At 47.0% G+C, this 14,088-nt stretch overlaps 1 protein-coding gene across 2 annotated transcripts in view; it reads left to right on the top strand.

Moving 5' to 3' along the window:
- Positions 1-14,088, top strand: part of CWC27 (CWC27 spliceosome associated cyclophilin) — a 320,007-nt gene that overhangs the window by 162,007 nt on the left and 143,912 nt on the right. For both annotated transcript variants that reach the window (XM_033930330.1, XM_033930321.1), the window contains exon 12: positions 5,025-5,134. In XM_033930330.1, the coding sequence (XP_033786221.1) occupies positions 5,025-5,134 (110 nt within the window). The remainder of the gene's footprint in view (positions 1-5,024; positions 5,135-14,088) is intronic.

The raw sequence follows: 14,088 nt of genomic DNA, 5'->3' as shown, positions 1-14,088 counted from the left end.
TAGTGCTGAAAGGTGTATGCAGTGCTGTACATTTTAACATACAATAGATAGTACCTGCTCAGAAGAGCTTACAATCTAATTTAGGACATTTCAGGATTAAGGAGATTATGGAAGAGGAAATGATACAGTGGGTATAGGTATCTGACAGCAGTGAGTGGGAGTTAAGAGTTGAAAACAGATTCAAAAAAGTGGGCTTTTAGCTTGGATTTTAAAATCTTCCCCCACAGCATCTCTCAATGGTGTTGCTCCTTTGGACACGTCATTGACTCAGCCAGCTGCTGTTCTTGCACTGCCTGACCCTGATGTGGATGACTCGCTTTTGACCCCTTAGTTGCAGGTGCAGCTCTTCCCGGGGCGGGCAATCAGGAACTGGGATCCTGGGAATGATCCCATGGTCCTGCACTTATTTAACTCTCTGTGGCTTTGCTGGACCTTATTTCTGAATCTTTGCAGGTGTTTACTGTGGTCACTCAGCCGGCACCGTCCACTTCTTCCTTCTGGCTTTGTGGTGTGTACTTTCAGTTTGACTCACCAGAGGGTGTTTTGAAAATTGCTAGAGCTATGTCATGCTTGTATCCCCTGGCACAGGAGTGTCAGCAGCTTTTGAGTCATCCCAGGGTGGATTCTTTGGTGGGATAGGTGATTAAGCACACCTCGCTCCCTAGTGAGGGTGGTGTAGTGTTAAAGGATATGCAAGATCGCCATGTGGATGTGGTCCTCGGGAAACTTTGATGCAGCAGCTTTAGGCATCAAAGCTGCTTTGGCAACCTCTTTTGTCACATGCGCCTGTGTGTACACTGGAGAGTGAGGTGGTGGTCTCCCTCCTCAACTTCTTCTGACTGGGTCAGATTATATGGCTAATGCATTGTATGACCGTATGCGAGTTTTGGCAAAGGTGTCAGCGTACTCCATCTCTGCAGCAGAATTCTCTGGATCTGACAGTGGGCTTGGTGATGATTCCATGTCCAAGGCTACTTTGATTAGAGTGTCTTTTATGGGGCAGTTATTGTTTGGCAAAGGTCTGGAAGACCTCGTGGATTCTGTGATGGACCGTCACCCTATGACTCTGCCTGATAGTAGACCCTCCAGGGATTCTGGTTCTAATTTTTGTGGCTCACAGCGATCCCGACCATATGCAAGTGCCACGTCGCAGAGATTTTCATAGGGCTCCCGAAGACTATATACTGGCTAAAGGCGTTCCCAGCCTTCTACCTCCCATTCTGAGCTCTCTGCCAAAAAGGCACAATGATGCCAGGCTGAGGGATGCCCCTCTTCAGTTGGGGGGCCAGCTCTCGGCATTTCTTCCCGCCTGGATGTGCATTACATCCAACCAATAGATTTTGGCCATCATTCAGTCCGGCTACAAGCTGGATTTTGCCCAGCCTCTGACAAATTGGTTCGTGGACTCTCCTTCAAGGCGCCCAGACAAAGCACTCAAGGTTCATGCCACCGTTCAGGACTTTGCTGGATATTCAAGCTATAGAGCCAGTGTTGCCCAACCACTCAGGCTCAGGCAGCTACTTTATATATTTCAAGTTCAATTTATTTAATATACCGCAAATATAAAACCAGTGTTAAAATCTAAGCGGTTTACAAACTCATATTAAAGGAGGGTTAAGAAAAGTGAAGGAAATGCAATAGTCAATTACATACTTTTATCGGCCCACAGAAAGGCTTCGAATTTTGAAGTATGTGATAATCATACCATTCATTTAAAATATTCAATTAAGAGTATCAAATACTTCAAAATTTGATTTTAATCTCACAAATGCTCAGAGAAATGTAATCCTCTCAGGGACAAGCCCTATAGGAGAACCCATCACTTAATCACTGCATATGTGTTGCTGATTGAAAAATAAATTTCAATATCAATTAAAGTGCTTGTAATTTATGAATTCAAAAATTATAATTTAACTTTAGCTGCTCAAAAACATATCTTTAAAAATCTCAGAGATGTGCCGGGTCTCAGCGCAGACCCTGTTTCGCTATCTTCGTCAGGAGACCCATGAGAGAAAATTTCAAGGACTTGAAGCAGTCAAAGATTTCATTCAACAGTTTCATGTGACAGTTTTTGAATTAAACCTTTGCTTCAAGTTCTTGAAACTTTCTCTCATGGGTCTCCTGATGAAAATAGCAAAACGGGGTCTGTGTTGAGACCAGGGTCATCTCAGAGATTTTTTAAGATATGTTTATGAGCTTTTATAGGGGAAAACACCCTGCAGGGATTCAAGACAAAGTTAGACAAGTTCCTGCTGAACCAGAATGCACGCAAGTAGGGCTGGTCTCAGTTAGAAACATAGAAACATAGAACTTGATGGCAGAAAAGGGCCACGGCCCATCTAGTCTGCCCACACTAATGGCCCACCCCCTAACTACCTCCATGAAGAGATCCCACATGCCAATCCCATCTTTTCTTAAAATCTGGCACGCTGCTGGCCTCAATTACCTGTTGTGGAAGATTATTCCAGCGATCAACCACCCTTTCAGTGAAGAAATATTTTCTGGTGTCGCCATGAAATTTCCCACCCCTGATTTTCAACGGATGCCCTCTTGTTGCCTTGGGTCCTTTAAGGGAAAAAAGATCCTCTTCCACCTCGATATGGCCTGTGACATATTTGAACATCTCGATCATGTCTCCCCTCTCTCTGCGTTCTTCGAGCGAGTACAGCTGCAACTTACCCAGTCGTTCCTCATACGGGAGATCCTTGAGACCTGAGACCATCCTGGTGACTATTCGCTGAACCGACTCAACTCTCCGCACATCTTTTTGATAATGCGGCCTCCAGAATTGTACACAATATTCCAGATGGGGTCTCACCATGGATCTGTACAACAGCATTATGACCCCGAGCTTACGGCTGACGAAACTTCTACAGATACAGCCCATGATTTGTCTAGCCCTGGATGAAGCTTTCTCCACTTGATTGGCAGTCTTCATTCTTCGCTAATGATGACCCCCAAGTCACGTTCTGCTACAGTCCTTGCTAGGATCTCACCATTTAGGGTGTAAGTCCTGCATGGATTTTTGCTGCCAAGGTGCATGACCTTGCATTTTGTGGCATTGAAACTTAGTTGCCAAGTCTTTGACCAATGCTCCAGCAGGAGTAGGTCCTGTGTCATACTGTCGGGCATTGAGCTTTTGTCAGGCACTGTGCTTTCATCTGTTGTGCGGTTGCCTACTATGTTGCATAGTTTGGCGTCATCGGCGAATAATGTAATTTTACCTCAAAGCCCCTCAGCCAAGTCTCTTACGAAGATGTTAAATAGGATTGGGCCCAAGACCGAGCCCTGCGGCACTCCGCTGACCACCTCCATTGTATTGGAGAGGGTACCGTTTACCACTACCCTCTGAATACCTCTAAGCCAGTCCCTAACCCATGTGGTTAATGTTTCACCCAGTCCCATCGAACCCATTTTGCTCAATAACCTGCGGTGTGGGATGCTATCAAACGCTTTGCTGAAGTTCAAGTACACGACGTCCAGGGACTCCCCTATATCCAGCTTTCTTGTTACCCAGTCAAAGAAGCTGATCAGATTTGATTGGCAGGACCTTCCCTTCGTAAAACCATGTTGATGGGGATTTCGTAGATTCTCCTCGTTCAATTGGCATTTGATGAGTGTTTCCATAAGTTTACTCACTATCAATGTGAGACTCACTGGTCTATAATTTTCAGCCTCCGTCCTGCATCCCTTTTTGTGGAGTGGAATGACGTTAGCCATTTTCCAATCTAACTCTTCCTGTACTTAGGGAAAGATTGAAGAGCGCGGATAACGGTTCCGCCAGGATGTCACTCAACTCCCTGAGCACCCTGGGGTGTAGTTTATCCGGTTCCATAGCTTTGTTCACCTTGAGTCTTGATAGCTCCTCATAGACACTGCTGGGCGTAAACTCGAAATTTCGAAACTAGTCTTCTGAGTTTTCCCTCGTCGACAGCTGAGGGCTGGATCCCGGTGCCTCGCAAGTGAAGACTGAGCAGAAGTATTCATTTAAAAGTTTGGCTTTGTCGGAGTCCGATTCTACATAGTTCCCATTTGTATTGGGTGGGCTCTCAGTGCTTGGGTACTTAACTGTAGGTGGAGCTAGTGAACCCAGTGAAGTATAGCAGAGGTAAAGTGAAAAATCCAGTGTGGATTCCTTCTACAGCAGCACGCGGCTGTGGGGAAATAACTTATCTATCTAGAATGTCTCACCTGTCTATCGGTAAAAGTTTACAAAGGTAAGTACTTAATCTCTTATAATTTTTTGTAAAGGCATATAGGTGCCTTTGATGCCTTAAAAAAATAGGTGCCTTTTTGAACTTTACACATTATAAAATTACTTTTCAAATTTTAGCAATTTTTTAAATAAATTCCTGTGCCTTGCTTTCTTTTTTTAATATTTGAGTTTTTGCCTGAATATTTAACATTCAGCGACTATCTCTGTTTTAATGGATGAATTGTCCAATTTTTAACCCTCTTTATAATTTCTGGCCCTCTCAAATACGTTGGTGGCTGAGGCTTGGGAGAAAGTTTCTTTTGATACATACTCTCCACAACTTGTTTCAACTGGGGTTGCCACATTAGAAGCAGCTGCTTTCTGTCCTTCCCAGGGCCCAAGTATATCACCACTGCTGTTTGTCTAAGTTTCATCAACCCCATCAAGCAGGAGGGTTAAGCTTAAGTCTCCTAAAGCATGCAGCAAAATTTTCCTTCTGGTCCACAGGGCCTGCACATGCATCGGGCCCGAGACAGTGTTAGTCAGCTGCCGGAAGGAGTGGCCTAGTGGTTAGAGCTACAGTCTCAGCACTCTGAGGTTGTGGGTTCAAATCCTGCACTGCTCCTTGTGACCCTGGGCAAGTCACTCAATCCTCCATTGCCCCAGGTACATTATAGATAACCTTGATAGGCAGTATATAAATACCTAAATAAATAGTTAATTTTAAATGGATAGTATTGAAGGGTTTTCTATAGTTGATAAAATGTTTTCATTAAAAATAATCTCAATGTTAGCTTCATTTTATCAAACATAATCTTTTGTTGCCTAGAGAAAGAAATACCTATAAATACCGTTGTTGCAGAATATCTGAAAGAAAAGAAAAAGTATGAAGAACTGAGGAAACAAGCTCCAAAGAAAGGTGCATCTCGAGAAGAACAGGTATTCATTGTTTGAAAAAATCAAAGCCAGTTTTATTTAGGTTGGAATTGAAGTGTCCAGGTCGGGACATGCTAAATTACTGCAGAACTTCAGGAAAAGCGGATGCTAACACAAAGCCTTTTCTAAAATAACTGCAGAAGTGCACATGCATTTGCCAGCACACACAGCAGAAGCAACCATTTTATAAATATACATGTGGATAAAATGAGCAGGACATGCCCTGCTTCCATGTGTATCGCCCCATTTTGCAGAACTACATATGTAATTGCCACCAGTTAAAATGAGGCTGCAATTTTAATTTTGTTTCATTTTGGAGGCAGAAGTAAACAACTGGGGATTAAAGAGAGTGACTTTCTTATTGTCTCATGTAAATCCCTGGCCAAAACGAGCACTTTTAAAATCTATGCATGACTCTGAGCTGGTGTAAAATCCCTGATAGATATGTATTCACTCTGTGAAATGGAGGAATGCATGTAGATTTTTGCCTAGCCAGACTATATTCTCACCGCATCCCCTTGAAATCTGTATGAAATAAAAAATCATTGTAGTCGCATGTTTTATTCTATTAATTATATTTCACTGTAAAATCTGTTGTAGAGATTATCTGTGCTACCATTTTTCTACATGGTTATTTCCTTAGTCTGTATATGGAATCCCAATTAGATTTTTTTCCATCTAGGTGCCCCTGCTGTGATAAAATCCTTACTACTGCAGACTTACTCATCTGTTATAATCCCCCTGTCCCATGTGCCCTAGAGATTGCTTCTGCAAAAGTATATGGTGCACTTTCTAGAGCATCATAATACAGCAAACATTTGTAATCTTCTGTCTTGAGTTCTCTCTAAGCTTTTAGCAAGATTGACTCTTCATAAGAGGCTTCTATGCTGGTGTATTGGTTAAAGCAATCCCTGAGCTGTTCTTTTTACCAAACTAGGCTTGATAATTTTCCTTTTTAGGAACGAAAGTACGAAGGTGGAGGATTTCACAGGTCACCTAGATAAGATTTTAGATAGTGCTGAGGAGGAGCCTGCTATCTTGGTAGGGAAGTTCTGGAAGCTAAATTTAGGCTCTTATATAGAAAGCTGAAATCCAGAACCTCCAGAATAGCATTTTCAGAAATGTTCCCCATTCCACATGCAGGATCCAAGAGGTAGACAGCTCCATAGTCTTAATACATGATTGAGTGCAGGGATGGGGGATTTAGATTTGTTAGGAACTGGGCAATGTTCTGGGAAAGGGGGAGTCTATTCAGAAAGATGGATTCCACCTTACCTGGAATGGAACCAGACTGCTGGTGCTAACATTTAAAAAGGTGATAGAGCAGACCCAAGATGGCCGCGGTCGTGGTTCACTGAGCAACCGCCCGCAAGCCTTACTCTGAAAAATTTCTTCTGGCGGTTTACTGTTGCTGATTTCGGTCATGCTGAAGAGGAGAGGAAAGGGTGCCTTTGCAACCTCGCGGCGCTCTGGTGCAGTCTCCTCCGGCAACATCGAGGAGATGCTGAGGCGGATGCAGGGCGCAATTGGACGTTGCCCCTGCCTGAGACGCTTCCTGGAGACAGATTGGAGGCGTCTCTTCGGGCTCATGAGATCTCGCTGAGCCCCGACGTGAGAGTCCCTCCTCCCAACCCTCACACCGCCAGTTCCCCGGGGGTGGAGAGGCAATCTGAAGTCGGCATGCGCTCCCACCCTGAGGTTGCTGGGAACGGCAAGACAAGCAACGATTCAGGCTCTCAGAGTTTGCAGCAGAGCCTGAATGTACATGAGGATGTTACAACGCTGGGGTCAGTCCTGACCCAGGAGGAACGGAGAGGAGAAGATCCTTTGGCTGGTGAGCCCAATTTTCTACTATCAAATTTGCAGACTTTTAATATTGTAAAGCCCCAAGAAGTTACATTGGAGGCTTTGTGGGATCTGACTGCCAATTTGGTTAGAACAGTGAATACTAATTACTTTCAGATTGAGGCCAAAATAAAATCTCAGGAGAAGGAAGTTCTTCAGATAAAACAAGACCTGGGAGAATCAAAATTAGATATTCAGAGTATTAAAGATCAACTCAAATCTTCCAAATTGCTTCAGAATACTTTAATTAAGGATAATATTAATTTAAGAAGGAAGATTTGAAAATTTGAAAATTTCTCTAGGAATAACAATCTTAGATTGATTAATTTTCCCCGAATTTCAACATTGACTCCAAGAGAAATGTTAAAACGTTATTTGTTGGAGATATTGGAAGTACCAGAAGATTCATTGCCTCCTTTCACTCAGGTCTATTATTTACCCAATAAAATCAGGATTTTCAGGAAAGAATTCAAGGACCAATTGATGTATCTGCCTTACTTGAACTGTCTGATAAAGAAAATGCAATACTTGCTACATTAATTGTGACCTTGGCTATCACATTGAATAAAAATTGGCTTTTGAGATTATTCTTCAAAAATAAAGAGAAAAAGTTCCTTGACTTTAAGATACAAATGTTCCCAGATTTGGCAAAAGATACACAAAGACGTAGAAAGGAGTTTCTATTATTAAAACCTGGAGTTTTGGCTCTTGGGGGAACTTTTTATCTTCATCATTCCTGCAAATGTATAGTACAATATAATTCTCAGAAATATGTTTTCTTTGAGCCAAACCAGTTGACGGCCCTTCTCTCCTTGTCCCACCTGGAGAAGGGAAAGAAATGAGGGCTTTAAGATATTAGACGCCTGAACATCAGTTAACCACGTATCACATATCTGTAGTTAATATTTTCCTGTTATTCTGTTCATATTACATTGTGGATCTTATGGTGGACTTGAGAGATTATGCAATATTTAGTTCCCATGTAAAATTATGAGATTTTTTTCTGTTTCTTTTGCTGTAATCACTTTCTGTACAAGTTTTATCTTGATTTGTTATTTGAAATCTATAAATAAATAAATAATAATAAAAAAAGGTGATAGAGCAGCTTTTAAACTAAAATGGGGGGAGGAGGAGGAAGCAGATAGTCTCCAGTCACCCAAGAGCACATGGTTCAGTGTGCAGCATCCTTGAAAGATACTATTGAAACAGGACATTTAGTGACTCCCAATAGAGAGGTTTCAACAGTGGTATAAGGAAGCCAGGAGTAAAGGATGCACATTATCCCAATCAACTTCTAAACAGCCTGAAGATGCAGAGAAAAACCACAATTAGAATGTCTATTTACCGCTTTCCACTTTAATCAGGAAGTCCGCCGTCCTTCTTTTGCTTCTTCTGGTTTGAGAGAACAGAACGGAGTGTTGCAGTCCTTGAACGTGTGCAAGCTCCTGTTGCGGTACCTAGAGGTTGCAAACGATTTTCATCTCTCTGACCATCATTTTGTTCTGTCAGGTTCTGCCTGCAGGGGCAGGCCGGCTTCCAAGGCCACCATTTCCATATGGATCTATATGACCTTTTCTGCTGCTTACATAGTGGCCTGCAAGAAGCCCCCCCCCCCTCTCAATTCAGGCTCATTCTACCAGAAGCATCTCATCCTCTTGGGCAGAGTTGTCAGCGATCTCTTTGGAGGAGATTTGCAGAGCAGTTACCTTGTTCTCTTTGCATACATTCTACAAGTTTTACAGGATCAATGTGGCAGCTCATCAGTTCCACCCTGACTCTTCGGGACTCCTCTGTTATGTCCCAACGGTCCTTGAATAGAATGAGATTGTGTAAGAATGAAAGATTAGGTTCTTACCTTTATCCCAGGACAAGCAGGCAGCATATTCTTTACGCATGGGTGACGTCACCGACGGAGCCCTCGGTACGGACCTTTTTACTAGAAAGTTCTAGTTGGCCGCACCGCGCGTGCGCGAGTGCCTTCCCGCCCGACGGAGGAGTGCGTGGTCCCCAGTTTCTTCGTTTCCGCGGAGCGAAGAAGACGTGTGTTTTTTCAACAGAGTTGAAATCCTCCTTTTGCCTTCCCGCTCGCGTTATTTTTTTCGGTTTTTCACCTTCGGGTACTTTTTTCTTTCCAATTCCAAAAAAAAAAAAAAAAAAAATCTTTCTTTTGTTTTATTTTTTCGTTCCTACCCCGGCGGGGCCTATTGCCACGATCCAGGCCTCGGGGTTTGATTTTGCGGAGGCCGTGTTTCCATTCATGCCCCCGCAGCCAGGTTTTAAGAAGTGCCAGCGGTGTGCACGCCCGATCTCCCTCACTGACCCACACAATTGGTGTTTGCAGTGTCTGGGACCAGAGCATCGGGCGGACTCCTGCACCCGCTGTGCCACTCTCAAAAAGCGCACGTTGAAGAATCGTCAAATCCAACAAAATTTACTTTTCGGCACCGGCCCGTCTATGGATTCGACATCTTCATCTGCGGCACCGTCGAAATTGACACCGACCACTTCGACGCCGCCTGAGACGACGTCGGCGCCTCCGGCGCCAGGTAAGCCGGCTAAGAAGCCTTCCACCCTTGAGCGCCCTCCCGCCTCGGGGACGGCACCAGTCCTCTCGGCTCCACGCCGGGCCAAGAAACGCTCCACTCCGATATCGGTGAGTGCCTCGTCATCGGCACCCTCATCGCCGGAGTGTAGAGCGGCACCCAAGGAACCAAAAAAGAAAAAAGTGGTTCCGGTGCCTCCCCTGGATGACCGCATTGCGGCCATCCTCCAGGACAAGTTGCAAGAGCAACTCCACCAGCAACTTCAGCAGCTCTTACCATCTATCTTGGCACCGCTGCTCTCGGTACCAGACCGGCCCGAGCCCCGCACCGTCCAACCGGTATCCACTCCATTGGTACCTATGGACTCCTCCATGCCCATTCTCTCGGCACCGCATCTCCATTCCCATACCGAGCCAGTCGCCTTAACGACGACGGATCCTCCTCGGGACCGAGCAGGACACCGGTCTTCCCATGACCCGGACCGGCACCGGTCTTCCCAAGACCCGGACCGGCACCGTTCTTCCCGGGATCGGGACAGACACAGGTCTACATCGCCAGGAAATGTCTCGGTACGCTCAGGCAAGTCTTTGTCTAAGACTCACCATGCCGACCCTTCCACTCCGGTCTCTCGACACGCAACCACCGATGTCAGAGACCCGGACCTATGGGAAGAATCCCCCCCCCGGTACCGAGGAGGATGCATCGTCGTCGGACGAAGAGCCTTCCGCTCCCGAGACCACTTCCAAACCTGAACAATCTTCCTTCTCTAAATTTCTCAGGGAGTTGTCAGGGGCTTTGTCTTTGCCATTAGAATCTGACTCCAAAAAGTCACAAGCTTTCCTGGAGGCTCTGGATTTCGATCAACCTCCCAAGGAGTTCCTAAAGTTACCTGTTCACGATATCCTACGGGAAACTTTTTATAAAAATTGGGAGAACCCGCTAACTGTCCCTGGGGCCCCCCGTAAATTGGACAGTCTCTATAGGGTCATACCAATCCCAGGTTTTGATAAACCCCAACTGCCCCACGAGTCTCTCCTGGTAGAATCCACCTTGAAAAAGACTCAGGGCACCAGTGTGTATGCCTCCACCCCTCCTGGCAGAGAAGGAAAAACTATGGACAAATTTGGCAAACGGCTCTACCAAAATGCCATGCTTGCCAATAGGGCAAACAACTACTCCTTCCATTTTTCCTTCTACCTGAAACATCTGGTAATGCAACTCTCCTCCATGCAAAAATACATGCCGGAGCACAAGGTCCCTCTTTTCCAGCAGCACATCTCCAGCCTGCTTCAACTGAGGAAGTTCATGGTGCGCTCTGTCTATGACTCCTTTGAGCTCTCCTCCCGTGCATCTGCCATCGCGGTGGCTATGCGCCGCCTGGCCTGGCTCAGGGTCTCTGATCTAGACGTCAACCATCAGGACCGTCTAGCCAACGCCCCATGTCTGGGAGATGAACTATTCGGAGAGTCCCTGGATACCACCACTCAGAAGCTCTCCGCCCATGAGACCAGATGGGATACTCTCATTAAACCGAAGAAAAAGACTCCTCCTGCTCGTCCTTATAGACCGCAGACATCATATCAACGCAGGTTCTCTGCCAGACCGCTCAACCCACCTGCACAGCAACCTAGGCGGGCCCGCCAGCACCAACACACCCAGGCTCGTGCCCAGCCTAATCAACCTGCCAAGCCTCTTCCTCCTGCCAAACCTTCTCAGCCCTTTTGACTCCTCTCTCCAGGGCTTAGCCAGTCTTCCACCCTCATTGCCTCTTCCTCAGCCAATCGGAGGCAGGCTCCACATTTTCTTCAGCCGTTGGGAGGTCATCACATCGGACCAGTGGGTCCTCAACATCATCCGCCACGGCTACTCCCTCAACTTCCAGACTCTTCCGCCAGACAATCCTCCCGTCGAGTCTGCTTCTCTCTCAATTCAAACCCCCCTCCTCCTGAGGGAGGTTCAATCCCTCCTCCTTCTCAATGCCATCGAAGAAGTACCTCCAGATCAAAGGGGTCAGGGATTCTACTCCCGCTACTTCCTGGTACCCAAAAAGACAGGAGACCTTCGTCCCATTCTCGATCTCAGGGACCTCAACAAGTGTCTAGTCAAGGAGAAGTTCAGAATGCTCTCCCTTGCCACGCTTTACCCTCATCTCTCTCACAACGACTGGCTATGTTCCCTGGACCTCAAAGAGGCCTACACTCACATACCAATCAATCCAACTTCACGTCGCTACCTGCGATTCCAGGTGCACCATCGCCATTATCAGTACAAGGTGCTACCTTTTGGCCTCGCTTCATCACCCAGGGTGTTCACCAAATGCCTCATTGTGGCGGCGGCCTTCCTCAGGTCTCACAACCTCCAAGTGTTTCCCTACTTGGACGATTGGTTAGTGAAAGCTCCTACGTCTCCTCTTGTGCTACAAGCCACTCAACATACCATCTCTCTTCTCCATCTACTGGGGTTCGAGATCAACTACCCCAAGTCGCATCTGCTTCCCACACAGCGCCTTCAGTTCATCGGAGCAGTTCTCGATACCACACTAATGAGGGCATTCCTCCCCTCCGATCGTCGACGGACTCTGCTCCACCTCTGTCATCAGGTGCTCCTTCATCAAACCATCCCTGCTCGACAGATGATGGTCCTCCTGGGACACATGGCATCAACGGTGCATGTGCTTCCCCTAGCACGACTCCACCTCAGGACACCTCAATGGACTCTGGCCGACCAGTGGTCACAGACCTCGAATCTTCTTTCTCATCCCATCTCTGTGACATCCTCTCTTCAGCGATCTCTACAATGGTGGTTGAACTCCTCAAATCTTTCCAGGGGCCTTCTGTTGCATCTGCCCCCACATTTCATGATCATCACCACGGATGCCTCCCCTTATGCATGGGGAGCTCACCTGGGAGACCTACGCACCCAGGGTCTTTGGACCCCACAGGAGCGTCGACATCACATCAATTTTCTGGAACTACGAGCCATGTTCTATGCTCTCAAGGCCTTCCAGCACCTTCTTTGTCCTCAGGTTCTGCTCCTGTGCACGGACAACCAAGTCGCCATGTACTACATAAACAAACAGGGCGGCACAGGATCTCGCCTCCTTTGTCAGGAGGCTCTTCGTATTTGGACCTGGGCCACGGCCCGCAGTCTCTTCCTCAAGGCGGTCTATATCCAGGGCGAACAGAACTCCCTGGCCGACAATCTCAGCCGCATCCTTCAACCTCACGAGTGGACTTTAGATCCTCCCACGCTCCACTCCATCTTTGCTCGCTGGGGCACTCCGCAAGTGGACTTATTCGCAGCTCCTCACAACCATCAGCTGCCCCAGTTCTGCTCCAGACTCTTCTCTCCTCGCCGTCTGGCCCCGGATGCATTCCTACTCGACTGGACGGATCGATTCCTCTATGCCTTTCCTCCACTACCTCTGATGTTGCGGACTTTATTCAAACTCCGCAGGGACAGAGCCACCATGATCCTCATAGCCCCCCGGTGGCCTCGTCAACACTGGTTCTCCCTCCTGCTTCAACTCAGCTCCAGGGAGCCCATTCCTCTACCTGTGTTTCCTACTCTACTTACACAGCAGCATCAGTCTCTACTACATCCCAATCTGTCTTCACTCCACCTGACAGCTTGGTTTCTCTCGGGCTGACCTCTCCAGGAAATCTGTCTCAGCCTGTTCGTCTCGTTTTAGACGCCTCCAGGAAACCAGCCACCCTTCAATGCTACCATCAGAAGTGGACCAGGTTCTCCTCTTGGTGTCTCCGGCATCATCACAATCCCACCTCCTTAGCGGTGGAACCTGTTCTGGACTACTTGCTCTCCCTGTCCAACGCAGGCCTCAAGTCTACCTCAATCAGAGTCCATCTCAGTGCCATCACGGCTTTTCATGAACCTGTCCTGGGAAAACCCCTCACGGCTCACCCTCTGGTTTCCCGATTCATGAGGGGTCTCTTCAACATCAAACCACCTCTACAACCTCCTCCGGTCGTCTGGGACCTGAATGTGGTTTTGTCTGCCCTCATGAAACCTCCTTTTGAGCCTCTTGCCACAACTTCGCTCAAATTTCTAACCTGGAAGGTGCTTTTCCTCATTGCCATCACCTCTGCCAGGAGGGTCAGTGAGCTTCATGCACTGGTAGCTGATCCACCGTTCACTATCTTTCATCATGACAAGGTGGTTCTGCGTACCCATCCAAAGTTCCTCCCCAAGGTGGTCTCGGCTTTTCACCTTAACCAATCCATAGTGTTGCCTGTTTTCTTCCCGAAACCCCATTCCCATCCCGGGGAACAGGCACTGCACACTCTTGACTGCAAGCGTGCCCTGGCTTACTATCTTGATCGTACAAGGGCTCACCGCTTGTCCCCTCAGCTCTTCCTGACCTTTGACCCGAATCGTTTGGGTCGACCGGTCTCTAAACGAACGCTATCCAACTGGCTTGCAGCTTGCATCGCGTTCTGTTATGCTCGGGCCGGTCTGTCACTGGACGGTGCTGTCACGGCCCACAGAGTGAGAGCTATGGCCGCTTCTGTTGCTTTCCTCCGTTCCACACCCATTGAGGAGATCTGCAAA

This window comes from Geotrypetes seraphini, chromosome 1 (genome assembly GCF_902459505.1).
Source record: "Geotrypetes seraphini chromosome 1, aGeoSer1.1, whole genome shotgun sequence".
In the NCBI taxonomy this organism is placed as follows: Eukaryota; Metazoa; Chordata; class Amphibia; order Gymnophiona; family Dermophiidae; genus Geotrypetes; species Geotrypetes seraphini.
Note: the sequence above shows the minus strand (reverse complement) of the source record. Positions and strands in the feature narration are given on the sequence as shown.